Source organism: Phyllobates terribilis, unplaced genomic scaffold, assembly GCF_046119375.1.
Source record: "Phyllobates terribilis strain yellow unplaced genomic scaffold, ASM4611937v1 Scaffold_3__8_contigs__length_932513732, whole genome shotgun sequence".
In the NCBI taxonomy this organism is placed as follows: Eukaryota; Metazoa; Chordata; class Amphibia; order Anura; family Dendrobatidae; genus Phyllobates; species Phyllobates terribilis.
In genome coordinates, this window is record NW_027362763.1 from 471,181,084 (window position 1) to 471,208,758 (window position 27,675).

A 27,675-nucleotide genomic window follows, 5' to 3' on the forward strand; every position below is an offset into this window, starting at 1 on the left:
CTTCAAAGTAGCCACCTTTTGCTTTGATGACTGCTTTGCACACTCTTGGCATTCTCTTGATGAGCTTCAAGAGGTAGTCACCGGAAATGGTTTTCACTTCACAGGTGTGCCCTGTCAGGTTTAATAAGTGGGATTTCTTGCCTTATAAATGGAGTTGGGACCATCAGTTGTGTTGTGCAGAAGTCAGGTGCATACACAGCTGATAGTCCTACTGAATAGACTGTTAGCTGCTTTTTTTTCTTGCCATAATACAAATTCTAAGTAAAGAAAAACGAGTGGCCATCATTACTTTAAGAAATGAAGGTTAGTCAGTGCGAAAAATTGGGCAAACTTTGAAAGTGTCCCCAAGTGCAGTTGCAAAAACCATCAAGTGCTACAAAGAAACTGGCTCACATGAGGACTGCCCCAGGAAAGGAAGACCAAGAGTCATCTCTGCTTCTGAGGATAAGTTTATCCGAGTCACCAGCCTCAGAAATTGCAGGTTAACAGCAGCTCAGATTAGAGACCAGGTCAATGCCACACAGAGTTCTAGCAGCAGACACATCTCTACAACAACTGTTAAGAGGAGACTATGTGCAGCAGGCCTTCATGGTAAAATAGCTGCTAGGAAACCACTGCTAAGGACAGGCAACAAGCAGAAGAGACTAGTATGGGCAAAAGAACACAAGGAATGGACATCAGACCAGTGGAAATCTGTGCTTTGGTCTGATGAGTCCAAATTTGAGATCTTTCTTTCCAACCACCGTGTCTTTGTGCGACGCATAAAAGGTGAACGGATGAACTCTACATGCCTGGTTCCCACCCTGAAGCATGGAGGAGGAGGTGTGATGGCGTGGGGGTGCTTTGCTGGTGACACTGTTGGGGATTTATTCAAAATTGAAGGCATACTGAACCAGCATGGCTACCAAACTTTTGGTCTGTACTGTATATGTATACATACATATGTATGTATACATACAGTACAGACCAAAAGTTTGGACACACCTCATTTAAAGATTTTTCTGTATTTTCATGACTATGAAAATTGTACATTCACACTGAAGGCATCAAAACTATGAATTAACACATGTGGAATTATATACTTAACAAAAAAATGTGAAACTACTGAAAATATGTCTTATATTCTAGGTTCTTCAAAGTAGCCATTTTTTGCTTTGATGACTGCTTTGCACACTCTTGGCATTCTCTTGATGAGCTTCAAGAGGTAGTCACCGGAAATGGTTTTCACTTCACAGGTGTGCCCTGTCAGGTTTAATAAGTGGGATTTCTTGCCTTATAAATGGGTTTGGGACCATCAGTTGTGTTGTGCAGAAGTCTGGTGGATACACAGCTGATAGTCCTACTGAATAGACTGTTAGAATTTGTATTATGGCAAGAAAAAAGCAGCTAAGTAAAGAAAAATGAGTGGCCATCATTACTTTAAGAAATGAAGGTCGGTCAGTCAGTCCGAAAAATTGGGAAAACTTTGAAAGTGTGCCCAAGTGCAGTTGCAAAAACCATCAAGCGCTACAAAGAAACTGGCTCACATGAGGACCGCCCCAGGAAAGGAAGACCAAGAGTCACCTCTGCTTCTGAGGATAAGTTTATCCGAGTCACCAGCCTCAGAAATCGCAGGTTAACAGCAGCTCAGATTAGAGACCAGGTCAATGCCGCACAGAGTTCTAGCAGCAGACACATCTCTACAACAACTGTTAAGAGGAGACTATGTGCAGCAGGCCTTCATGGTAAAATAGCTGCTAGGAAACCACTGCTAAGGACAGGCAACAAGCAGAAGAGACTTGTTTGGGCTAAAGAACACAAGGAATGGACATTAGACCAGTGGAAATCTGTGCTTTGGTCTGATGAGTCCAAATTTGAGATCTTTGGTTCCAACCACCGTGTCTTTGTGCGACGCAGAAAAGGTGAACAGATGGACTCTACATGCCTGGTTCCCACCGTGAAGCATGGAGGAGGAGGTGTGATGGTGTGGGGGTGCTTTGCTGGTGACACTGTTGGGGTTTTATTCAAAATTGAAGGCATACTGAACCAGCATGGCTGCCACAGCATCTTGCAGCGGCATGCTTTTCCATCCGGTTTGCGTTTAGTTGGACCATCATTTATTTTTCAACAGGACAATGACCCCAAACACACCTCCAGGCTGTGTAAGGGCTATTTGACCAAGAAGGAGAGTGATGGGGTGCTACGCCAGATGACCTGGCCTTCACAGTCACCAGACCTGAACCCAATCGAGATGGTTTGGGGTGAGTTGGACCGCAGAGTGAAGGCAAAAGGGCCAACAAGTGCTAAGATTGTTGGAAGACCATTTCCGGTGACTGCCTCTTGAAGCTCATCAAGAGAATGCCAAGAGTGTGCAAAGCAGTCATCAAAGCAAAAGGTGGCTACTTTGAAGAACCTAGAATATAAGGCATATTTTCAGTTGTTTCACACTTTTTTGTTAAGTATATAATTCCACATGTGTTAATTCATAGTTTTGATGCCTTCAGTGTGAATGTACAATTTTCATAGTCATGAAAATACAGAAAAATCTTTAAATGAGGTGTGTCCAAACTTTTGGTCTGTACTGTACATGTGTGTATATACACATTTTATATATGTAATATATAGATATAGATAGAGAGATGGATAGTATATAGTAGGTATATGTTCTTCAATACAAAAAGTGAAACTCATGTTATACTGAGTCATTACAAACAGAGTGATCGATTTCAAGTGTTTATTTCTGTTAATGTTGATGATCCTGTCTTACAGCCAACGAAAACACAAGTCATTATCTCATTAAATTAGAATACTTTATAATAACTTGAAAAATGTTATTAAAATCTGAAATGTTGGCCTACTGAAATGTATGTTCAGTAAATGCACTCAATACTTGGTCGGGGCTCCTTTTGCATCAATTACTGCATCAATGTGGCGTGGCATGGAGGCGATCAGCCTGTGGCACTGCTGAGGTGTTATGGAAGCCCAGGTTGCTTTGATAGCAGCCATCAGCTTGTCTGCATTGTTGGGTCTGGTGTCTCTCATCTTCCTCTTGACAATACCCCATAGATTCTCTATAGGGTTAAGGTCAGGCGAGTTTGCTGGCCAATCAAGCACAGTGATACTGTTGCTTTTAAACCAGATATTGGTACTTTTGGCAGTGTGGACAGGGGCCAAGTCCTGCTGGAGAATGAAATTTCCATCTCCAAAAAGCTTGTTGGCAGAGGGAAGCATGAAGTGCTCTAAAATTTCCTTGTAGACTGCTGTGCTGACTTTGGTCTTGATAAAACACAGTGGACCTACACCAGCAGATGACATGGCTCCCCAAACCATCACTGATTGTGGAAACTTCACACTAGACCTCAAGCAGCTTGGATTGTGGCTTCTCCACTCTTCCTCCAGACTCTGGGACCTTTATTTTCCAAATGAAACTTGGAACTCTGGGACCTTGTGGAGTGTGTCAGTGACTGCCTTCTGGACATCTGTCAAGTCAGCAGTCTTCCCCATGATTGTGGAGCATACTGAAACAGACTTAGGGACCTTTTTAAATGCTTAGGACGTCTTTGAAGGTGTTTTTTGTTAATTATTTTAATTTACTGATGCGATAATGACTTTTGTGTTTTCATTGCCTGTTAGCCATAATCATCAACATTAACAGAAATAAACACTTGAAATAGATCCCTCTGTTTGTAATGACTCGGAGTTTCACTTTCTGTATTGAAGAACTGAAATTAACTTTTTGATGGTATTCTAATCTAGTGAGATGCACCTGTATATACTCGAGTATAAGCCGAGGTACCGAATTTTACTACAAAAAACTGGGAAAACTTATTGATGCGAGTATAAGCCTAAGGTGGTAAATTTCACCATCCTGGTACACATTGCTGCCTCATCCCCAATCCTGGTACGTATGGCACCCTCAGACCCCTTGTGAGAGCATATGCTGGTGCGGTTGGCCCTGGGTTCCTCCTAATGCAGGACAATGTCAGACCTCATGTGGCTGGAGTGTCAGCAGTTCCTGTAATATGAAGGCATTGAAGCTATGGACTGGCCCGCCCGTTCCTCAGACCTGAATCCATCTCACAAGGGGTCTGAGTATCTCATCTCGGTACCTAATTGCAGTCAGGCTACCTCTGGCGAGCACATGGAGGGCTGTGCGGCCCTCCGAAGAAATGCCACCCCACACCATTACTGACCCACTGCCAAACCGGTCATGCTGAAGGATGTTGCAGGCAGCAGATCGCTCTCCACGGCGTCTCCAGACTCTCACGTCTGTCACATATATGCTCAGTGTGAACCTGCTTTCATCTGTGAAGAGCACAGGGCGCCAGTGGTGACTTTGCCAATCCTGGTGTTCTGTGGCTAATGCCAAGCGTCCTGCACAGTGTTGGGCTGTGAGCACAACCCCCATCTGTGGAGGTCGGGCCCTCATGGAGTCGGTTTCTAACCGTTTGTGCAGACACATGCACATTTGTGGCCTGCTGGAGGTCTTTTTGCAGGGCTCTGGCAGTGCTCCTCCTGTTCCTCCTTGCACAAAGGCGGAGGTAGCGGTCCTGCTGCTGGGTTTTTACCCTCCTACGGGCCCGCTCCACGTCTCCTGGTGAACTGACCTGTCTCCTGGTAGTGCCTCCAGCCTCTGGACACTACGCTGACAAGACACAGCAAACCTTCTTGCCACCGCTCGCATTGATGTGCCATCCTGGATGAGCTATACTACCTGAGCAACTTCTGGAGTTATATTCTGTTGTTTAAGTGTTCCCTTTATTTTTTTGAGCAGTGTATTTATTTTTGCCTAAAATAAAGGAAATGTGTCATCTTTAACTTTAGGCCTTTTAGAGATCATTTCATCTTCAACTTGCTTAACTGTTCAAAAAAATAAAGGGAACACTTAAACAACGGAATATAACTCCAAGTAAATCAAACTTCTGTGAAATCAAACTGTCCACTTAGGAAGCAACACTGATTGACAATCAATTTCACATGCTGTTGTGCAAATGGAATAGACAATAGATGGAAATTATTGGCAATTATCAAGACGCACTCAAAGGAGTGGTTCTGCAGGTGGGGACCACAGATCACATCTCAGTACCAATGCTTTCTGGCTGATGTTTTGGTCACTTTTGAATGTTGGATGTGCTTTCACACTTGTGGTAGCATGAGACGGACTCTACAACCCACAGAAGTTGCTCAGGTAGTGCAGCTCATCCAGGATGGCACATCAATGCGAGCTGTGGCAATAAGGTTTGCTGTGTCTGTCAGCGTAGTGTCCAGAGGCTGGAGGCGCTACCAGGAGACAGGCCAGTACACCAGCAGATGTGGAGGGGGCCATAGGAGGGCAACAACCCAGCAGCAGGACCGCTACCTCCGCCTTTGTGCAAGGAGGAACAGGAGCAGCACTGCCAGAGCCCTGCAAAATGACCTCCAGCACGCCACTAATGTGCATGTGTCTGTACAAATAGTTAGAAACCGACTCCATTAGGGTGGTATGAGGGCCCCATGTGCATGTGTCTGCACAAATAGTTAGAAACCGACTCCATGAGGGTGGTATGAGGGCCCGACGTCCACAGATGGGGGTTGTGCTCACAGCCCAACACTGTGCAGGATGCTTGGCATTTGCCCCAGAACACCAGGATTGGCAAAGTCGCCACTGGCGCCCTGTGCTCTTCACAGATGCAAGCAGGTTCACACTGAGCACATGTGACAGACGTGACAGTCTGGAGACGCCGTGGAGAGTGATCTGCTGCCTGCAACATCCTTCAGCATGACCGGTTTGGCAGTGGGTCAGTAATGGTGTGGGGTGGCATTTCTTTGGAGGGCCGCACAGCCCTCCATGTGCTCGACAGAGGTAGCCTGACTGCCATTAGGTACCAAGATGAGATCCTCAGACCCCTTGTGAGATGGATTCAGGTCTGAGGAACGGGCGGGCCAGTCCATAGCTTCAATGCCTTCATCTTGTGAGACCAAATGCTGGTGCGGTTGGCCCTGGGTCCCTCCTAATGCAGGGCAATACCAGACCTCATGTGGCTGGAGTGTGTCAGCAGTTCCTGCAAGATGAAGGCATTGAAGCTATGGACTGGCCCGCCCGTTCCCCAGACCTGAATCCAATTCAGCACATCTGGGACATCATGTCTTGCTCCATCCACCAACGTCACGTTGCACCACAGACTGTCCATAAGTTGGCTGATGCTTTAGTCCAGGTCTGGGAGGAGATCCCACAGGAGACCATCCGCAACCTCATCAGGAGCATGCCCAGGCATTGTAGGGAGGTCATACAGGCACGTGGAGGCCACACACAATACTGAGCCTCATTTTTACTTGTTTTAAGGCCATTACATCAAAGTTGGATCAGCCTGTAGTGTGTTTTTCCACTTTAATTTTGGGGGTGACTCCAAATCCAGGCCTCCATTGGTTAATAAATTTGATTTCCATTGATGATTTTTGTGTGATTTTGTTGTCAGCACATTCAACTTTGTACAGAACAAAGTATTCAATGAGAATATTTCATTCATTCAGATCTAGGATGTGTTATTTGAGTGTTCCCTTTATTTTTTTGAGCAGTGTATATTATATATATAAGTTTTTCATTTTTTTCATTTGAAAGATTACAAAAAGGAAAATGAGCAGATGCAAAACTTTGGGCATCATTGGAGATTTGTATGCTCATCTAGCTTTAACCATGGTTTCAGACCTTAATTAGCCTGTTAGGGTTATGGCTTGTTCACGATCATCGTTAGGAAAGGCCAGCCTCCTAAAACCTTGTGCCAAAAAACAGCAGCCATGGATTCGTCTAAGCAGCGGCCTAACACTCTGAAAATGGTGGAGGCCCACAAAGCAGGAGAAGGCTATAAGAAGAGAGCAAAGTGTTTTCAAGTTGCCCTTTCCTCAGTTCGAAATGTAATTAAGAAATTGCAGATAAAGGCCCCGTCACACTAAGCGATGCAGCAGCGATCCCGACAACGATACGACCTGTCAGGGATCGTTGCTGCATCGCTAATACATCGCTGATGAGCTGTCAAACAGGCAGGCTCACCAGCGATCAGGGGAGCAGCGATATCGTGGAAAGAATCGTTCCACGATGTCCTGCTCCCGTTGCCAGCCTGCTGCAAGCAGGAGCAGGCTGGTAACTATGGTAAATATCGGGTTACTAAGTGCGCGTGTGCCCCTAGTAACCCGCTGTTTACCATGGTTACCAGCCAGATCGTTGGTCCCGCTGGTCACACACAGCGATGTGTGCTGTCCAGCGGGAGGCCAACGACCAAAAAATGGTCCAGGACACTTTGCAACGATCAGCGACCTCACAGCAGGGGCCTGATCGTTGCAAAGTGTCACACATAGCGACATCGCTGGTGAGGTCGCTGGTGAGTCACCAAAACCGTGACACAGCAGCGATCTCGCTAGCGATATCGCTTAGTGTGACGGGGCCTTAACAGGAACAGTGGAGGTCAAGATAAGGTCTGGAAGTGCAAGCAAAATTTCAGGCAGAGTTGTTCGTAGGATTGCTAGAGAGGCAAAGCAGAACCCTCACTTGACTGCAAAAGACCTTAATAAAGATTTATCAGACTCTGGAGTTGTGGTACATTGTTCTACTGTTCAGAGACACCTGCACAAATATGGCCTTCATGGCAGAGTCATCAGAAGAAAACTTCTCCTGCGTCCTCACCATAAAATCTAGTGTGAGAAGTATGCAAAAGAACATCTAAACAAGCCTGGTGCATTTTGGAAACAAGTCTTGTGGACAGATGAGGTTAAAATAGAACTCTTTGGCCACAATGATCAAAAGTATGTGGAGAACAAAGTGCACAGAATTGCAGGAACAGAAATTTAACAACCATTAAGCATGGGGGTGGATCAATCATGCTTTGGGGTTGTGTTGCAGCCAATGGCACGGGGAACATTTCACGGATAGAGAGAAGAATGGATTCAATGAAATTTCAACAAATTCTTGATGCAAACATAACACCATCTGTAAAAAAGCTGAAGTTGAAAATAGAGGATGGTTTCTACAAATGGATAATGATTCTAAACACGCCAAAATCCACAATAAACTTCCTCAAAAGGCGCAAGTTGAGGGTTTTACAATGGCCCTCAGAGTCCCCTGATCTGAACATCATTGAAAATCTGTGGTTAGACCTCAAAATAGCAGGTCATGCAAGACGATCCAAGACTCTCTCAGAACTGGAAGAATTTTCCAAGGATGAATGGACGAAAATCCCTCAAACAAGAATTGAAAGACTCTTGTCTGGCTACAAAAATGCATTTACAAGCTGTGATACTTTCAAAAGAGGGTGCTACTAGGTACTAACCATGCAGGGTGCCCAAACTTTTGCATCAGACCATTTTCCTTTTTGTAATTTTTAAAATGTAAAAGATGAAAATATATATGTTTTGCCTTAAATACAAAGGAAATGTGTCATCTTTAACTTTAGGTCTTTTAGAGATCATTTAATCTTCAACTTGCTTAACTGTTCACAATAACAGTAATTTTGCTCAGGTGTGCCCAAACTTTTACATGCCACTGTAAGAGTCAAAACCCAAGCTAGCTCAGATCGCTGCTGTTTACCCATTTAGATGCTGCTGTCAATCTCTAACAGGGGCCTTTAAATGGTTTTAAATTGTGCAGGGAGCGCCTATTAGCCCATTTGTGAAGCTACTACGGGATGCCAATGGGTTACCATGGCAGCTTGAAGGCCCCCATTGCTGCCATCTTGGGGCTCCTATGAAACCTGTGGCTGTGGTTTATAGGAGATTATTTTCCCTAAGTAGTGCAATACTGAAGCATTGCAGTATATAATACAAGCATGTAGTCCCAAGGGGAATGCCGAAGATTGAGTATAGCCCTCAGGTATCTCCAGCAGTCCCATATAGAATAAATGGAGTTGAAGTGTGCTCTATTTAGTCTTAATGAGTAGGGGAACTAGTGCTCAGGGAGATTAATATCCTCTATCCTAGTGATAGGTGGTAGATAACTTATTAACTTGATGCAAACCCTAAATTAAAAAAAAGTGTCCCTCATTCATACTACTGCTATTAGTACAGTGCCTGTGTGATATTTAAGGATAGAAGCATCATTAAAAAGAACGGATAACAGACTGACACATGAGGAAGTTAGTTTCCCTTTGATTTTTTTTTTTAAATAGTTTAAACAATTAATGTTCAGCACTATAACGCACAGTTCAGCAAGTGGGAAGCATGTTTATTTTTCCTCATCATCTCTGGATATTCATACCTTTGGAGCATAAAAATAAGGGTCTATGGTCTGCACTGGCAAGAAACTTCTTTGGATCCCTACTGTTTGTTGAGATCTCCAATTCTCCATATTAACCCCTTAACGACCGCAGTAACACATTTTCATAGCGGCGGTTAAGGGTACTCATTCCTCAGCTCCGTGAAAATGCGTCGCTGAGGAATAAGGCTGTAGCGACCCCCAGAGTTGGAAATTCTCCGGGGTCTCAGCTACGGTAGCTAAGACCCTGGAGAATATGATCAGGGCCGGTTTTTACGGTCCCCTGTCACATGATCGCCGTTATACACCGAATAAAGGTGATCACAAAAGAAAAAAGTATGCCCGTGGTTTACAATAATTTCTCTCTCCTCTGACATGATATACATGTCACAGGAAAGAGAAATGAAGCCCCCCGGATCTTCCCCAGGCTCTCCGGCATCTTGCCGCAGAAAAAAAAATGGCGGGCGCATGGACGGTGCGCCCGCCGAGATCTGCCGCTCGGCGCCTGGCAACAACAGGGAATTTTTCCCTATTGGTTCATTTTGATCACTGTGATAAACCCTATCACACTGATCAAAATAAAAAAATAATAAATAAAAACCCCTTTTGACCCCCTTTAGGTAAATAAAATTTATAAAATAAAAAATATATTTTTTGGTAGGGTTAGGGTTAGCCCATGGTTAGGGTTGTGTTAGGGTTACGGTTAGGATTAGGGCTAAGGTTTGGTAGGGTTGTGATGGAGTTGGGATTTTTTCAAAAGTAAAAAAAAAATTATGACAATATGGCAACTAGTGTTGAGGGCTACTTGAGTTTGCATCGGGTGCTCGGGTATGCACCGAGTATTGCGGTTGCTCGAGTCCTCGCCCTGCATGTTTCGTGGTTGTTATACAGCCAAAAAAACACACGGGGATTGCCTGCCATACACGAGCAATCCCCGTATGTTTTTTTTGGGTGTCTAACAACCGTGAAACATGCGGGACAGTGACTTGAGCATGCGATACTTGGTGTATACCTGAGTACCTGATGCAAACTCAAGTAGCAAGCACTTGCGCTCAAGACTAGTGACAACTTATTCAATATGATGACCTAATGTTATCAAATTCTGTGTCGTACCTCTGGGTTCAAAATGTTCACTATACCCCTTGATAAAATCCTTGAGGGGTGTAGTTTCCAAAATGTGGTCACTTGTGGGGGCTTTCCACTGTTTAGGCGCATCAGGGGCTCCCCAAACGCGACATGGCGTCCACTAATTATTCAAGCAAATTTTACATTCAAAAAGTGAAATGGCGCTCCTTCCCTTCCGAGCACTGCCGTGCGCCCAAACAGTGGTTTTCCCCCACATGTGGGGTATTGGCGTGCTCAGGAGAAATTGCACAACAAATTTTGTGGCCCATTTTCTCATTACCCTTGAGAAAATTAAAAAATTTAGGTCCTGAAGTAAAATTTGGTGAAAAAAAGTTAAATAGTAATTTTTTCCTTCCACGTTGCTTCAGTTCCTGTGAAGCACGTAAAGGGTTAACAAACTTCTTGAATGTGGTTTTGAGCACCTTGAGGGGTGCAGTTTTTAGAATGGTGTCACTTTTGAGTATTTTCTGTCATAAAGACCCCTCAAAGTCACTTCAAATGTGATGTGGTCCCTAAAAAAATAGTTTTGTAAATTTTGTTGGAAAAATGAGAAATCACTGGTCAACTTTTAACCCTTATAACTTCCTAACAAATAAAAAATTTTGGTTACAAAATGGTGCTGATGTAAAGTAGACATGTGGGAAATGTTATTTATTAACTTTTGTGTGACCTCTGATTTAAGGGCATAAAAATTCAAAGTTTGAAAATTTTCTAAATTTTCGTCAAATTTTCGTTTTTTTTCACAAACGCAAGTCATATTGAATAAATGTTATCACTATCATGAAGTACAATATGTCACGAAAAAACAATCTCAGAATCAGGGGGATCCGTTGAAGCGTTTCAGAGTTATTACCTCATAAATTGACACTGGTCAGAATTGTAAAATTTGGCTTGGTCATTAAGGACATAATTGGCTCCATCCTTAAGGGGTAAAATCCATTTTAATCACTCTTTGTATTTTCATATCGCCAACATACGATAAAACACATGGTATGGAACTGCAGGGATTATTTTGTACCACCATTCAGCCTCTGCCAAGTAAAGGAGGTCTGATATCTACGCGGAAAAAATATCCCTCTTCTATCCAACCCACCAATAAATTAAGTAAACAATTCTGTACAGATACTGGAAGTCATGTGAAATTGTACGAATTTTTATTTTTTTGAAATAATTCCAAATTATTTATATTTCACTGCACAATGCTGATCAATAACAAATAAACCATCATAAATATTGAAACAAATACTTAGCCAACACAATCCAGCTGTGTTATTACATAACAATCTCAACACATTCTCCTTAGATAATCTGATACACAGTACTGTGCAAAAGTTTTAGGCGCTGGTGGAAAAAATGCTGCACTATAAGACTGCTTTAAAAAATAAGTGTTAAAAAAAAAAAAAAATCAATTAACAACATGCAATAGAATGAACAAAAGAAAAATCTAAATCAAATCAATATTTGGTGTGACCACCCTTTGTCTTCAGAACAGTATCAATTCTTCTAGGTCAGTGATGGCAAACCTATGGCACGCGTGCTAGAGGTGGTGCTTAGAGCCCTCTATCGTGGGCCTCTATTACCGTTGCCCCAGTACTATGACTTTTTCTGGGATTCAGCAGTCCTCTGTGCTGGCTGTCAAGCTGACAGTCGGCACAGAGAAGGTGCAGCGCACCTTTCAGATGCAAGTATAATTGAAGCCCTGAACGGTCAGGACGACGTCAGCAGCACGATCAGGTCATCTGATCACGCTGATGTCACTCGCCAGCAACAGAGGCGCAGGCAGCGTTGGTGTTAAGTGGTCCAGTGGAGCTGAAGACATCGAAGATTTATTGTAATTGGAAGATAGTATGGGAAGCATGTATGTGGACACAGAATGGGGAGCAAAGGGGTGGAGAAATCTGAGGATTGGAGAGTGAGGAAGTGTAGGGTGCAGACACAGGATGTGGAGTAGGGATAGGAGGCATGTATGAGGGGGATGGGTGCAGACACAGTATGGAGAGCGAGGGGAGGGGATGGGATGCGGACACAGTATGGGAAGCGAGAAATTTGAGGACATAGTATGTGAAGTGAGGGAGGGGATGGGTGCAGACACAGTATGGGTAGCGAGAGGGGGGTGGATGCTGACAGAACGAGGGGCGAGTGGGGATAGGTGCTGATACTATGAAGAGCAAGGGGGGAATATATGCAGACACAGTATGGGGAGGAGGATGGGTGCCAACAGTATGGAGAGCATGGCGGATGTGTGAGGAGACAGTATGGTTAGCAGGAGGATATGAGAGGAGACAGTTTGAGGGGGGAATGTGTGAGGAGACAGTATTGGTGAAGAAAAGTGTGAGGGGCACAGAATAGAGACTGGGTAATGTGCGTTCTCGGTATACAGAAGAGAGGGCAGCATGGGGGGACAGTGTAAGGGCACAGCCAGGAAGAGACAATATGCCGTGAAGGGGGGATTGTGACGAAGGGGCACAGTATAGAGAGTGGGTAGTATAGGGGGGACACAGTGTGAGAGGACAATGTGAAAAGGAGGCCCATGATGAAAAGGAGAGGGTAGTGTGGAGGGCGTGTACCATAGGAGGAACAGTGTGTGGGTCATATTTTGTGCAGGGTGGGTCATATTTTGTGCATCTAATATAGTGAGGGGCAATTGTTTATTCAGGGGCTCAGTATAGGCATATATTTTTATTCAGGAGCATTATGATCACTGCCATTTTTAAGGGCTTTGTGTCAGGATGTGCTGCAGAAGACTGGAGAAGAGGGAAGTCTGCGGAGACAAGCTGTGGATGAGAAAAGTCGTCTTGGCATCTGGACAAGATGAAGAAAAGAAAGAGAACAACTTCAATCAGAGACAATGTCATCTAGAAGGTACTGGATGTAAATGTTTATTTGTGATACTGACTAATTTTCATCAGTATCGTGGTTCCTGTATGGTCCGCAGTCTGATAATCACTGATAATTCCCAACATCTCATTACCATTGTTAAGGATATACATACTGGTCATTGCAGATTCATGTGATACAAATGTATATGAGGCTGACCAGACAATATAATTAGTGTACCATGAACTGTTGGTGGTCCTGGTGATGTATTCATGCACTGATGGTGGTTCAGATGATGTATTCATGTACTGATGGTGATGTATTCCTGTATTGAGGGTGGTGCTGCTGTGTTTGGGGGGTCTACTGATTTCTGTACTACTAGTGGTTCTGGTGATGTATTTCTGTACTGCTGGTGGTTCTGGTGATGTATTTCTGTACTGATGAGGGTTGTGATGCTGTGTTTCTGTACTGATGGGGTTCTACTGACGTATTTCTGTATTGCTGGTGATTCTGGTGATGTATTTCTGTACTTCTGGTGATGTATTGCTGTGTTTCTGTACTGATAGGGTTCTATTGATGTATTTCTGCACTGCTGGTGGTTCCGGTGATGAATTTCTGTACTGCTGGTGGTTCTGGTGATGTATTTGTTAGGATAGCGCCGGCGCCTTTGCTTGAGTCTCCATCCTCCTCTCAGCAGGGTCACCGGTGTGTTTACTCACCCTCCTGTGCTGCTCCGGTCCCTGCAGCGTCTGCTTTCACCTAGTTCCTGCGCACGACAAGCAGATCTCCTGGGAGGATGGTTAGGGCGTGCGCGTGCTCCCTGCTTCTTAAAGGGGTCGCACCCGTGCTTCTGAAAATCTCCCCAGCCAATAGATGGGCGACATCAGGTATTTAAGGAACCCTCCCCTATTGCCTTAGCAACTCTAGTCTATTAATATTTTCACGTCTAAGTTGTAAGGTCCCTGTACCCGTGCTTCCTGTTCTTGAACCCATCCATCTGCCTGTACCTGCTCCTGATCCCATCCCGCCTATACCAAGTCCTCATCCTGACCCGCCTGGTCTGCATCTGTTACCGCTCTCTCATCCGTCCAGTCTGAACCCGCTCCTGCACCTGTTCGTCCTGCGTTCCCGTAACCTGTCCCGTCTGTTCCTGCTTTCCAGTTCCAGTCCTGTCTACCAGTCATGCAGTATCCACCCTCCGGCTATTCATTTCCTGGCGGTTATGCCTGAGTCCATCCCTGCTTCCGTACATTCCTTTTGGGGTCAGCTGCTACGGCTCCGGAGTCTGTCCTGCAGTAGTACCTGGTGTCCACCTGGATCAAAGTCTAACCCCACTATTAGGGGCTCTAGTTAAGAACCAGGTGGTCACTTAGTTACACTCCTCCAGGCTTCATCTCTGGACCGTGGCACAGTGGTTTCACAACCAAGCGCATAACAGTATTTCTGTTCTGCTGGGGGTTCTGGAGATGTATTTCTGTACTGATGAGGGTTGTGATGCGGTCTCTCTCTACTGAAGTGGGTTCTACTGATGCATTTTAGTACTGCTGGTGGTTCTGCTGATGTATTCCTGTGCGGCTGGTGGTTCTTTTGATGAATTTCTATACTGATGAGGGTTGTAATGCTTGTGTTTCTGTACTGATGGAGTTCTAACAATGCATTTCTGTTCTGCTGGTGGTTCGTGATATATTCCTGTTCTGGTGATGTGTTTCTGTACTGATGATAGTTCTGGTGATATTTCTGTACTGCTGGGGATTCAAGCTGATAATTTAGTACAGCCCCGTACAAAGTTATAAATATCCAAATGGCTCTAGGCAGAAAAAAGGTATCCCACCCCTGGTCTAGCACAAGCTGCTTTAGTGGTCTCTAGCAGGACAGCAAGTAATGACATCCATTCTTTTGGTCACCTGGCCACTAAGACCTCAAGTGACAGGAACAAAACATCGTCAGATTTGCTTCTGCTGCTGGCCTGTAACAGGCCTGAGAAGTCAAATGGTCAAAGAATAAGATATTATTTCTCCTTGTCTAGCCGGAGACCACCAGAGTGACTTGTACTGGAGGCAAGGAGTCAGTATACAGTGCCTTCTGGAGAGTACCCATAACACAGTGCCTTCCTGAGAGCAGCCATAACACAGTGCTTTCCGAAGAGTATCTATGACTTTTCAGAGAAGCATGCCAAATGCAAATTTTACCTTTCAATAATAAGTTGTTTATATCATTGAAAATTCTGTTATTATGTTTTTGTTTTAAGACAAAAAAAAAATTAATGTACGAGTTTGGGCACTCGGCCTCTAAAAGGTTTGCCATCACTGTTCTAGGTAGACCTGCAAGTCTTGGTTTTGTAGAATTATAGTAACATGTATAATATCCTATTGATAAGTAGGTTTAAATACAGTCAGAAACAACTGTGTGGTAGGCTTTAAACTAGATGGGGAACAGCCAAACTATGCTATAAAGTAGAGGTTGTGGAAGACTGTTTTATGTCACAGATCATACACCATGGCAAGACTGAGCATAGCAGTAAGACACAAAGTAGTCATACTGCATCAGCAGTAATGAGTATCTGCAGGTAAAAGTGAAGCATGGAGGAGGTTCTTTGTAAATTTGAGGCTGCATTTCAGCCAATAGAGTTGTGGATTTGGTCAGAATTAATGATGTCCTCAATGCTGAGAAATACAGACAGATAATTATCAATCATGCAGTATCCTCAGGGAGGCACCTGATTGGCTCCAAATGTAGTCTTCTTCAGGACCATGACCCCAAACATACAACTAAGGGCATTAAGAGCTATTTTCAGCATAAAGAAGAACAAATCGTCCTGGAAGTGATATGTTGCTCACAGAGCCCTAATCTCAACATCAAGTCTGTCTGGGATTACATGAAGATACAGAAGTTTTTGCACATGCCTACATCCACAGAAGATCTGTGATTAGTTGTCCTAGATGTTTTGGAACAACCTCCCTGACGAGTGCCTTCAAAAACTGTACAGGTGTAACTAAGAGAATTTATGCAGTTTTTGGTGGTCACACCAAATAGTGATTTGATTTTGATTTATTTTTTGTGCATTTTGTTAACTGATATACATAAACTATTAACACTTCTATCTTTGAAAGCTTTCTTAATTTGCAGCATTTTTTTCTACATCTGCCTAAAACCTTTGCAGAGTTCTTCATGACATTAAATGTTTGCTGTACACAGGTTTAGAGGCCACGATAATTCCTCTTGTATACAATTTTACAATATGTTTTTAAAAAACCCTGGGAACGTTGCTTCAGCTGAATCTCCACTGTTGTTTAGAGTCACAAGGTTATGCTGCAGCTCAGACAAGCCATTACATAACAGTGGCAGGCTTCACACAGTGCAACAGCTTGGCATTTATTTATCTTTTATTTTTTAAACCCAAACCACAAATTCAGCTTAAAGCAAATCTGTCTTTTCATTCAAAACCTGAGTAAAAACATGGTCTTGCTGCCCACAAGTTCAAACTGCTTTTGGTGAACATGGTTTAGTCTACTCAGGAACGTTATTCAGGATTCTCATGCTCTGTAACTTTATATCCACAGTGGGTAGTTCCTCTTCATCAGCATTCTTCCACCACGACTGGTGCTAGTATTTTTTGCCTGACTTCCCACAATGCACTTATCTGCCAATGTCCAAAAGCCCATCCTAATATGGCAAAATGCAGTTTGACAGAAATTGATTACATTTGACAAAAGACAGAAAACTGCACAAAAGAAAAACAGTGGCTGACATTTTGCAGTTTTGGGTTTATTTGTTTGTTTGTTTTTGCTAAAAACATCATCACAGATAAAGTACTCTCTAATTTTGTTAGTTATTGCATTTGCCATTCATTGAAATAAGTGGGGTGGGAGGTGTGTTCATGGACCACATTTTGTTGAATGTGTTTAAAGGAAGATGTCACAATGAACATAATTCTCCTACCTGCGGGCAGCATGTTCTCAAGCATATTTGGCTTTTTTTTTAAGTGCCAGAATATAAACTTTTACAAATTGCATCATGTAGATCGCAGGCTTTATAGACTATAGATTATTCTTTGTTTAATTTAACAAATGTTCATTATTGCAATAATTATACAGCTTCTGTAAAACTGTGGTGTCTGATTTTGAATTAAAGCAATATTGGCTATCCCTCAGTATGAGGGGCACTGCTTTCATATAAACTGCAGGGGGCAGCATAGATATAACTGAAGCACATGTTAGAAGCAGAAAGCATTGCATGTGCATTCATTATATATGGTGATACTGTTAGGTTTTATCTGAAAAAAACTATTTACTTGAAAATGTTACTTGTCTTCGTAACCAAGTCATTAGGTAAAAAAGATAGACTACTTTTCATAATACCTTTTGGTTGGAACGGTCCCAATTACATACGGAGGTTTTAGGGTGTCCTGTCCGAAAAACGAGGCCCTCTACATTAAGACAGAGTTCTCTAAAGGGTATTTTGAAATCCGTTTTAAGTCACACAATTCATTTAATATTAGGATTAAGAAACCTTTGCCTTCACTCATGTTTTGTCTGTTGTTTGAAAGTCTAAAAAAATGACATCTGCCAGCTAAAATCACACTATTTTCTTAAATAGACTATGAAGAGAGATTTGAAATGACACATCTGCCAATATCGGGAATATCAATATTTTACCAGCAGGGGAACCTTTAAGCTTCCTAATCTATAAGAGACAATTTTCTGAAAAAGACAAGTTGGCTGATGAGCGTTATTGAGAAAACTGAATTACTCATTTTACAGAATATAAATCCTCACTGACTTTTTTTTTTTCATTCTTGGAGCAGCATAACGAGAGCAAGTTTAATTCTGTGCAAGTCTTCTGGTATCTTTGTATTATGTCCACCTGGTATTTACCCAGCTAAGTATATAGCAACTACTTGCATTAAAAACCTCTTTTTTAAGGAACATTTGTGGTTTCGATAAGTCCTTGAATGAGTAGAAAAGTTTAAAGTCCTTGTGCTCAAGCTCTTTGAACAAGCTGTACCAGTACCTGACAACACTGCTGTCATTTCCACTGATCTCGAACCCAGGCCAATGGAGATGGATCTCCAAAATAAGCTGTCCAATCTGCTCGATAACACCCTCTAGAACGAGATTTTCCAAGATCTTCCACTCTGCGCTTTCCATGTCTGCTTTCAGAACATCTATCTGAATGAAAATACACATTTATTAGTCGAGTCACATCACTTATATCTGTCTAAAAAATGTTGTTTTACCTATAATTGCAGATTTATTAAGCCCAGAAAAATACTCAAACTTTAATAAACGGTTGGTCAGGTACTTAGTATTTCCTTTCTAAGTATCCATCTTTACACCCCAACCACTTTTGTAATTAGCTTTATTATAAAATTCACTATAGTTCTCCCTACCTAGCTAATCAGTGAATGTGTTTGTTTTTACTTCACTTCCTGTGACCTTTCATTTGAGAGGAGTCTCAGACAGGATGTCACAGGAAGCTGGGGCTGCACTCACTCCCTGCAGTTTCCATTGCCACTCCTGGAACAAGGTGTCATCAGGGGGCGGCGCTGCAGTTACTTAGTACAGTTTCTTGCATAGCCGTCCTCTCAAGATGTCCTGGATCCATGGTCATGTTGATAGAATCTGTGGAAGATCTGAGTACAGCGCTCACATTTTGGTAAAAGAAGTGAGTCCACACAAGCGCCACCTCACAGCTTCTAGCACCGCCTTTATCCCGAAAAATGGAGACGCTACGGGCCTCGGAAAATGGCGACTTTTTTTTACCAAACTTTGGATTTTTTTTTCACTACTTAAATAAAAAAGAGCCTATACAAGTTTGGAATCTATGAACTTGTAATGACCTGGAGAATCATAATGGCAGGTCAGTTTTAGCATTTAGTGAACATGGTAAAAAAACTGTGGAATTGCATTTTTTTGCAATTTCACTGCACTTGGAATTTTTTTTCCCATTTTGCAGTACACGATATGGTAAAACCAATGGTGTCATTCAAAAGTACAACTTGTCCCTCAAAAAATAAGCCCTCACATGGCCATATAGACCAAAAAAGAAAACAATATGGCTCTGGGAAGAAGGGAAGCAAAAAATAAAAGAGCAAAAACAGAAAATGGCCCGGAGTGAAGGGGTTAATGAATCAGGAACGTTTGATGAGTTGCGTGCACCACTCCAGAAATCTCACTCCGGTCCCTGAAAAGAGAAAGATTTCTGACGTAGGGCACGCCACAGCCTATCATGAATTAGACAAGCTGTGGCTTCACGCCAATGCCACAACCCCGTCCATTTTAGTGAAGCTGGGAGAAACCGGACTAAATTGCTTTGAATAGTTGCTAAATTTTTACACAAAAATGTTGGAACTTTATAAAGCAATTTACACCAGAATGCAGGTGAAATTGCCTTGATGAATCGTGTCTTAAAAGGTTGCGCGTTTGAAGAATCTGCTCCCCTTCATCAGATCAAAAACATGTAGTTTTGCTCTGATGACGGGCAGCAGATCCCTAAAATGCGTAATTTTTTACTCTACATTTGGACTGATGACACGTTCTGAGGAAGCCAGGACCCAATGGCGTAACGCATAGGGTTACGCATCGGCGACATCCCCTGTATGCCAGTGTGAACCCACATGGTTAGTATCATACTTTTTGATTGATTCATGTAGCCTCTCTGTTAGATTCTTATCTGATAGATATGCATTTATTTCTGGGAGGGTATATTCTTCCCTGAGGTTAGAATTCACTATTACAGTGATATTTCTATTCATTATTTAGAGGGCTCATCATAGTAATCTGCTCGCATTATTAGGATTATTGAATCTTATATTATACTATACCTACATCATACAGATCATCCAGAGGGCTTATTATAGCAGTTTGTTTATACTACCAGGATCATTGGATCTCACATTATATTTGTACCATATATTCTCTGATGTATATATCTGTATGCAAATTATATTGGATTCACATGTTAGAACTTTCTAGAGGGTTATTTTTGTCCATGCGTTTTTTCTTGTCTTATATGTTTTTTAACTGTACTTTTTTACTAAGTGGTGTTGTATGTCTTTTCTATAATAAAATTTCTACAATGTTTTCAACACACTGCCTCTATATTTGATTATTTACTATGCTTGGTGCCTGTTCTACCCTTTGCTTCTTTTCTCTCATTTATTTCTCAGGGATTTTGGCACAGGTGTATGTCTTATCATAAGGTGGTGCTGGGTCTTATATATTTTTCACTGTTGGGAGTGACAGCGCCTATTTAGCATCTTCCTTTTACTACATGCCAGGCACCAGCTGTCTACTGTTCCTCCTACCCTGTAACAGGTTCAGATATGCTTTTAAGCAACAGTTAAAAGGTGAAAATTCACTCATTAGGAACCTCTGTTTTCTATATTAACTTATCAAAACATATCACACAAGGCGCTGTCCTCTTTCTGTTGTTTTATTTTACATGTTATGAATGAAGTAGCGATCACACAGGACCATTCCACAGCACGTCTTTTGTCTCTTCATTCTAATCTATGGTAGTTGTGTAAAAAAGTATAGTATTAATTATTATAAAACAATTTTGACTTCTCTGGATTCGCGTTATTACAGATAAACGTAATGACTAAGTATTTCTCCTAAGTGTTTAATATGTTCATTAAATATAATTCATGCCCTATATATTTCTAAGATTTCAATTTAAATATATCCATTACATACATTTTATTTAGTTGCTATACAGTAGGTTATTTTCGATTTCCATTGTATGTTTTAGTCAAGGATTTATTTTCAGGCTCACAATTTGTCCTGAGGATATATGGACAGTGCTTTATGAACCCCTGGCTAACCACACCTTGCATGTCAAGATAAGAAACAGATAATTACTAGGGCTTAAAAGTGGTAAACTTTTGCCCTGTAGGCATGGCTGATAAGTGAAAGGTCCACAATAGTATAAGTTCACAACTGTGAAATACAAAACTAAAATAAAATATTCAGGATTGACTAGGATTTCAGTTTCATAGTCCCAGCCTGAGGCAACTCATGCGCAGGATATGGCCATTGTGCTAGAAGTCATGCAACATTTCATTACTTGAGTTGCACTTTTATAGAAAAGTTAGTTGCAAGGTGGATCAAAATGCAACTCTTACATGTATCCATATTGACAGCAGTATATAGCATGCAATTCAATGTATTCTAGAAGCCTCTAATATAAAACCTTTGTATAACCTAAGCTTTAGTTTACTGAAGTTGATTAAAATACGTATACTTAATACTGATTTTACAAGCAGTTAAAGGGAATCGGTCAGTAGGATCGACCCTCCTAAGCCGTCTATATGGGCATGCAAGTCATAGGAAGCTGAATAACATGATACCTTGATATCTACGATCAGATGTCTTATTCCAGAGAAATCCATAATATAAGTACAATCTTATATGTAAATGAGCTGTAGAGATCTATGGGCCAGACATTGATCTGCATAAGAATCTGCTTATTTTTAATAAAAGAGGGTGTTACCAGTGTGAGAACAGTAGAACTGAACTTTCTTACAAACACATTTGATGCAGCTCTCACAGCTGTGCTGTAATGTAACAATACTGCAACCCTGTCTGCCTGTGAGATGGAGGCTGAGAGGAACCTGCAGATGTGTTAGTTATAATCACACACAGCTCTGCAGTGAGATCAGTACAGAAGCCATTATATATCACACTGGTAACGTTTTTTAACAAACTGGCCAGCTAATATCTGATAGCTGGACCAAATTCAATTATATTGAAGCCAATATGTTATTATTAGTGTTGAGCGAGTATGTTCTATTAACCCTTTCGCCGAGTATGCTCGGGCCGAGCTCCGAGTATTTACAGCTGCTCGGTGATAAGGTTAAATCGCTCCCGTGTGCATGATTTGCGACTGTTTGACAGTTTTATTACATGGGAGGAATGTCTATTTCTTACACATTTCTCCCATGTAATACAGCTGTCAAACAGTTGCAAATCATGCACACGGGAGCGATTCAACCATATGACCGAGCAGCTGTAAATACTCGGAGCTCGGCCCGAGCATACTCGGACAGAACATACTCGCTCAACCCTAGTTATTATACTATGCGACACTATGTTTCACTTGCCTATAAGACAAAATAAAACAAAACAATAAAAAAGTACCATTTAGCTAAAAGGAACAATCAGAGAATACACCAGACACATAGCTAAGGTCCCCTGTAAAAACACAGTACTCATGGTGATGCATGCCCCTCTGGCTGCTGTACATGCAGATACACAGCAGACAAACATCAATCAGTGCCCTGAGGTGCCGGAAAAGGTGGTGGGGAATGTCTGGAGGCCCCTATACACACCATATAGTCAGCTGGTATTGACACAATCGGTGAGTTTTGGTGACCTTTATTATCTACTGTGTATGGGGGCCTGAAGTCTCTGCTTTGCTCAGAATAGTCAGAGGAGTCCACAGTTCACTATATGAATAAACTACTTGATATGCTCTAAAAGACATCCAGAAATTTGGTTAAAGTTGGCCACAGTCACCAAATGCAACTGTTTTAGCGGTCGATCTCATCCTTCGTCATCTAACTTTCATTTAATGTGTATGCGGGTCTGTAGTTGCTCTGGCAGTATTCTGCATTGAAATGATACAGTGTTATCTCTATTGGTTATCGATTTATTGTCTATCTACAAACAAAAAAAAAAAATGACAACATACACACAGTTCTTACAAAATACATTCACAAAAGGGACTTGCATTTCTGATGGCTTCGTTTCTAGGTCTAATCTCTCAGATCTCTTGTTTGTGTAACCTGAATCATATCACTCCAAACTTTCAATGTGAGAAAGAAAATGTAACACTCTTTGCAGTCATTATCGGCATATGGTATTAATTACCCACATCTTCTGCAGACTTTAGTTTGGCTACAAAAACTCATAGCTCCTTATAGATAGTGAACTCTGGGCAATTGTGCAATCCTAACTGAAAGCAGAACTGTTAATTCTGCAAATTTAATATGAATAATTTTTCAATATAATAAAAAATACAAACTCCGAGCACCAACTATAAATGTCAATTTCAGTTCCAATTACAATCTCAGCCCTGGGTTATATTGTAAATAAAACAAAAAAAAATGCTTACTTTTGAGACATACAATTATAGTAATTAAACACATACACGGATAATTCTAAGTGAACACATTCAGAGGCCATAGTGTATGCCATTATGTTTCTACATGTATCCTAATATTATATGTGAAATGGAAATGTTATCGGTGTACTAAAAAATTAAAGTATCATTTAAACACGATTCTTTCTGAAAATATTATACTTTGTATAGAAAACAGGAAGAAATATCATGCAGCCTTTGGCTAAGTGCCCACGATGCAGAAATGCTGCAGATTTTTTCCGCTTCTCCCTGGCAGGAAAAGTGCATGCGGATTTTACATGCGTTTTTCCCGCAAGGTAGAAGCGTTTGTCAAGCGTTCTTCACATGCATTTCCGCATGCGGGTTATCAAACGCTTTTCCAAGCGATTTTAGCATCACTTGGAAAGTGCTTGACAACTTGTTCACACTATATAAATCCATGCAACCGGCATGGATTTATAGTAGTGTGACCAAATTAGTTAAAAAAAAAGAATAAGAATGGTAAAAAATAAAAAGATTATACTCACCTTCCGATGTCCTCCGGGTGTTTTCTCTGCTGCGTCCGGTGTCTTGGGCGGCTCGCGGAGGTGTGAAGGACATCATTGAGTCATGTGACAGGTCACATGACTTAATGATGTCATGGCAGGTCCTTCACAACAACGCGACCCATATAGCAGACCAGATGGAGGGGAGAAAACACCGGGAGGACATCGGAAGGTAAGTATAATCTTTATTTTTTATTTTAAATATTTTTTTTTACAGTTTCTATGGTACCCAGGTCTGGATTAGAGTATCCTCTCCTCCAGACCTGGGAACCATCTGCACATTGAACCGTGTGATATCCGCATGTACAGATGCAGTGATGCGGATGTCACGCGGTCCAATGCAAGTCAATGGCGGCGATTACTCTACGTGTCCGCAAAATTAATGGACATGCTGCATATTTTTCCGCAATGATAATCTGCTGCGGAAATTTCCGCAGCATGTGCACAGCACATGCGGATTATCATTGGGGACCATGGGGCACGTATTACCAAGCGTTTTTTTAAGCATTTTCGCTGCGGAAATTCCACGGCAAAAATGCTTGAAAAACGCATAGTGGGCACGCAGCCTATAACTCAACACTATTATAGAATAATAAAATAAAACAGTAAAAAAAAAAATGGCAAAAACAATGCTTTTTCATCATACCGCCAAAGAAACAGTGGAATAAAACGCAATCAAAAAGTCAAATGTAAATAAATATGGTATCCATGAAAACGTCATATCGTCCTGCAAATAACAAGCCGCCATACAGCTCCATCAGTGAAAAAATAAAAAAAGCTATAGCTCTCAGAATATAGAGATGCAAAATAATTATTTTTTTATAAAATAGTTTTTATTGTGTAAAAGCGGCAAAACATAAAAAAAAAATTATACAAATGTGGTATTGCTGTAATCGTACTGACCTGAAGAATAAAGCTGTCTTATCAATTTTCCTACACTTTGAATGGCAAAAAAAACAAAAAAACATTTCCTGAATTTCAGGGTTTTATTCATTCCGCCTGCCAAAAAATCTAAACAGAAAGCAGTCAAAAAATGTTATGTGCCCGAAATTGGCACCAATGAAAAAAGTAAATTCAACCTGCAGAAAACAAGCCCTCACATGACTGTCGGCAGAAATATAGCTCTCAAAATATGGCGATCCAAAACTTTGTTTTGCAAAAACAAAAAGGATTTTCTAGTTTGTGATAGTAGCAAAACATAAAAACCAATATAAAACTGGTATCGCTGTAATCGAACTGACCCAAAGAATTAAGTCACCTTATCACTTATAGAGCATGAGGACCGGCATAAAAATAAATAAAACCAATTCTTGGCCTGCTGTTGATTTGTATATTCTGCCTCCCAAAGATCGCAGTAAGGCTCGGCTCACATTTATCCTGCGCTCTACACTGAGCGCTTACACAGGGCTTTCTGTCTAAATCTCTGAAATACCCAATTCAGACAGAACCTCCGGTGGAAGATTCCCTATAATGAGGCAGATGGAGACACTGTGGATTCAGTCTGGCCTATGATCCAGCAGTGTCCGTCTTTTTAAGCGTGCATAAATGCGTGGTTGGCCACAGTTTTGTGCACCTCTGAAAAGACGAACACCGCTAAACTGAGGCCAGATGGAGTCCAGAGTAACTTTGCTGCCTCATTTTAGTGAATGGATTCCCCAGGGGTTTCATCTGAATTACGTAATTTGGAGATTTAGATGGAAACCCCAATGTAAGTGCTTAGCATAGAGCGCAGGATGAATGTGATCCAAAATGTTATGTAAAATGTTCCCAATAAAAGCTTCAACTTAATCCATAAAGAAAGCAAGTCCCCACTCAGGTCCGTCATCTGTCAATGGAAATATGAGGGGCTTCCACGTTACTGGTAGTACAAAGGCTCTAGAAAAGAGCTATGGCTCCTCGCCCCCCAAAAGAAATCCAGTGAATTCTACAATCCCAAATCAAAATGTCCCCTTCCCTTCTGAGCCCCACAGTGTGTGTAAACCACATTTAGCGTCCACATGTCTGGCATTTCTGTAGCGATGAAAGCCAGCTAAATTACTGGGTGAATGTCTCCAGAAGCATGAGCTGGGCATAATGTATGGGCACTACAATGTACTGGGCACTACACTCGCAGATTTGCAATTTTCTCTCAGCAACTTCCACTGCTACTTGTTTCTGAAAAATATCCGTCTAGTGAAAATCGTCACTACACCTGTAGATAAATTCCCAGAGGGGTATAATTTCCAAAATGGGGTCACTTGAGGGTGGATTCTGTACATGGAGTCCGCAAACTATTCTATGATAATTTGTTCTATAAGAGTCAAATAGCGCTCCATCTCACCCCAGCCCTGCCGTATGGCTAAGCAGTACTGCACAGCCACATATGGGGTGACAAATTTTGTGCCATTTTTTACCCATTTCCCTGTGTGAAAATGTAAAATCTACGGCTAAAACAAAATTTTTGTGGAAAAAATGAAATTATTTTTCTCTTCACTGCCCAATAGTATAAAATTCTGTGACATTCCCATAGTGTCAATATGATCACTGCATCCTTAGATGAATCAATTGAGAGGTGTAGTTAGTAAAATTGGGTCACTCATGGGGGTTTCTGCTGTTCTGGCACCTCAAGGGCTCTGCCAATGTGACATGGCATCGGCAATCTATTCCAGCCAAAATTCCCTTCTGAGGCCTGCCGTACGCCCAACAGGAGTTTTCCACTACATATGGGTTATCGATGCACTCAGGAAAAATTGTACAGTCCATTTTATCCTGTAACCCTTGTGAAAATGAAAAATTTCAGGCTAAAGCAACATTTTTTTGAGAGAAAAATTTTTTCATTTTCACGGCTCAACGTTATAAAATTTTGTGAAGCACCAGAGGGTTCAATGTGCTCACCACATCGCTAGATAATTCCTTGAGGGGTATAGTTTCCAAAATGGGGTCATTTGTGTAGGTTTACACTGAGTAGACACATCAAGGGTACCGGCGTACTCAAGAGAAATTGCACAACAAATTGTATGATCCATTTTCTCCTGTTATCCTTATGAAAATTAAACATTTTGGACTAAAAGGAACGTTTTTGCAGAAAAAATTAAAAATGTTAATTTTTTCTTCCCATATTGCTTTAATTCCTGTGAATAACCTGAAGGGTTATTAAACTTCTTGAATGTGGTTTTAAACACCTTGAGGGGTTCAGTTTTTAGAATGGTGTCACTTTTGGGTATTTTCTGTCATATAGGCCCCTCAAAGTCACTTCAAATGTGATGTGGTCCCTAAAAAAAGGTTTTGTAAATTTTGATGGAAAAATGAGAAATTGCTGGCTGATAAACTTTTAACCCCTCTAACTTCGTATAAAAAAAAAAGATTATGTTTAAAAATGATGCTGATGTAAAGTGGACATGTGGTAAATACTATTCATTAACTATTTGTAACTCTCTGGTTTAGGGACATAAAAATTCAAAGTTGTGTAATTTTTAAAACTTTTGGCAAAATTACGATATTTTCACAAATAAACACAAGAAATATTGGCTTAAATTTACCACTAGCATAAATTACAATGTGTCACAAAAAATAACAATCTCAGATTCACTAGGATATGTTGAAGTGTTCCATAAAAATGACACTGGTCAGAATTGAAAAAATTGGCCTGGTCAAGAAGGTGAAAATAGGTTTCATGGCAAAGGGGTTAAAAAAACATTTTATGTTAAAGGGTTAGACCCACAATCACATTCTTTTTCACATAGCACAGTAAATGCAAACTTATTGTTAATATACAGACTAGGCCCAACATACCGTATTTTCCGGCGTATAAGATGACTTTTTAACCCCTGAAAATCTTCTCAAAAGTCAGGAGTCGTCTTATACACTGGGTGTCATCTTATAGGGAGT

The 27,675-nt window shown here is 41.4% G+C and overlaps 1 protein-coding gene and 1 pseudogene across 2 annotated transcripts in view; one reads left to right on the top strand and one right to left on the bottom strand.

The window, feature by feature from the left end:
- Positions 1-1,368: 1,368 nt before the first annotated feature.
- LOC141258567 (uncharacterized) lies at positions 1,369-12,119 on the top strand (annotated as a pseudogene).
- METTL24 (methyltransferase like 24) overlaps positions 11,517-27,675 on the bottom strand; it is a 133,402-nt gene continuing 117,243 nt past the window's right edge. For both annotated transcript variants that reach the window (XM_073675855.1, XM_073675856.1), the window contains exon 5: positions 11,517-18,309. In XM_073675855.1, coding sequence (XP_073531956.1) covers positions 17,995-18,309 — 315 coding nt within the window. In that variant the 3' untranslated portion in view covers positions 11,517-17,994. The remainder of the gene's footprint in view (positions 18,310-27,675) is intronic.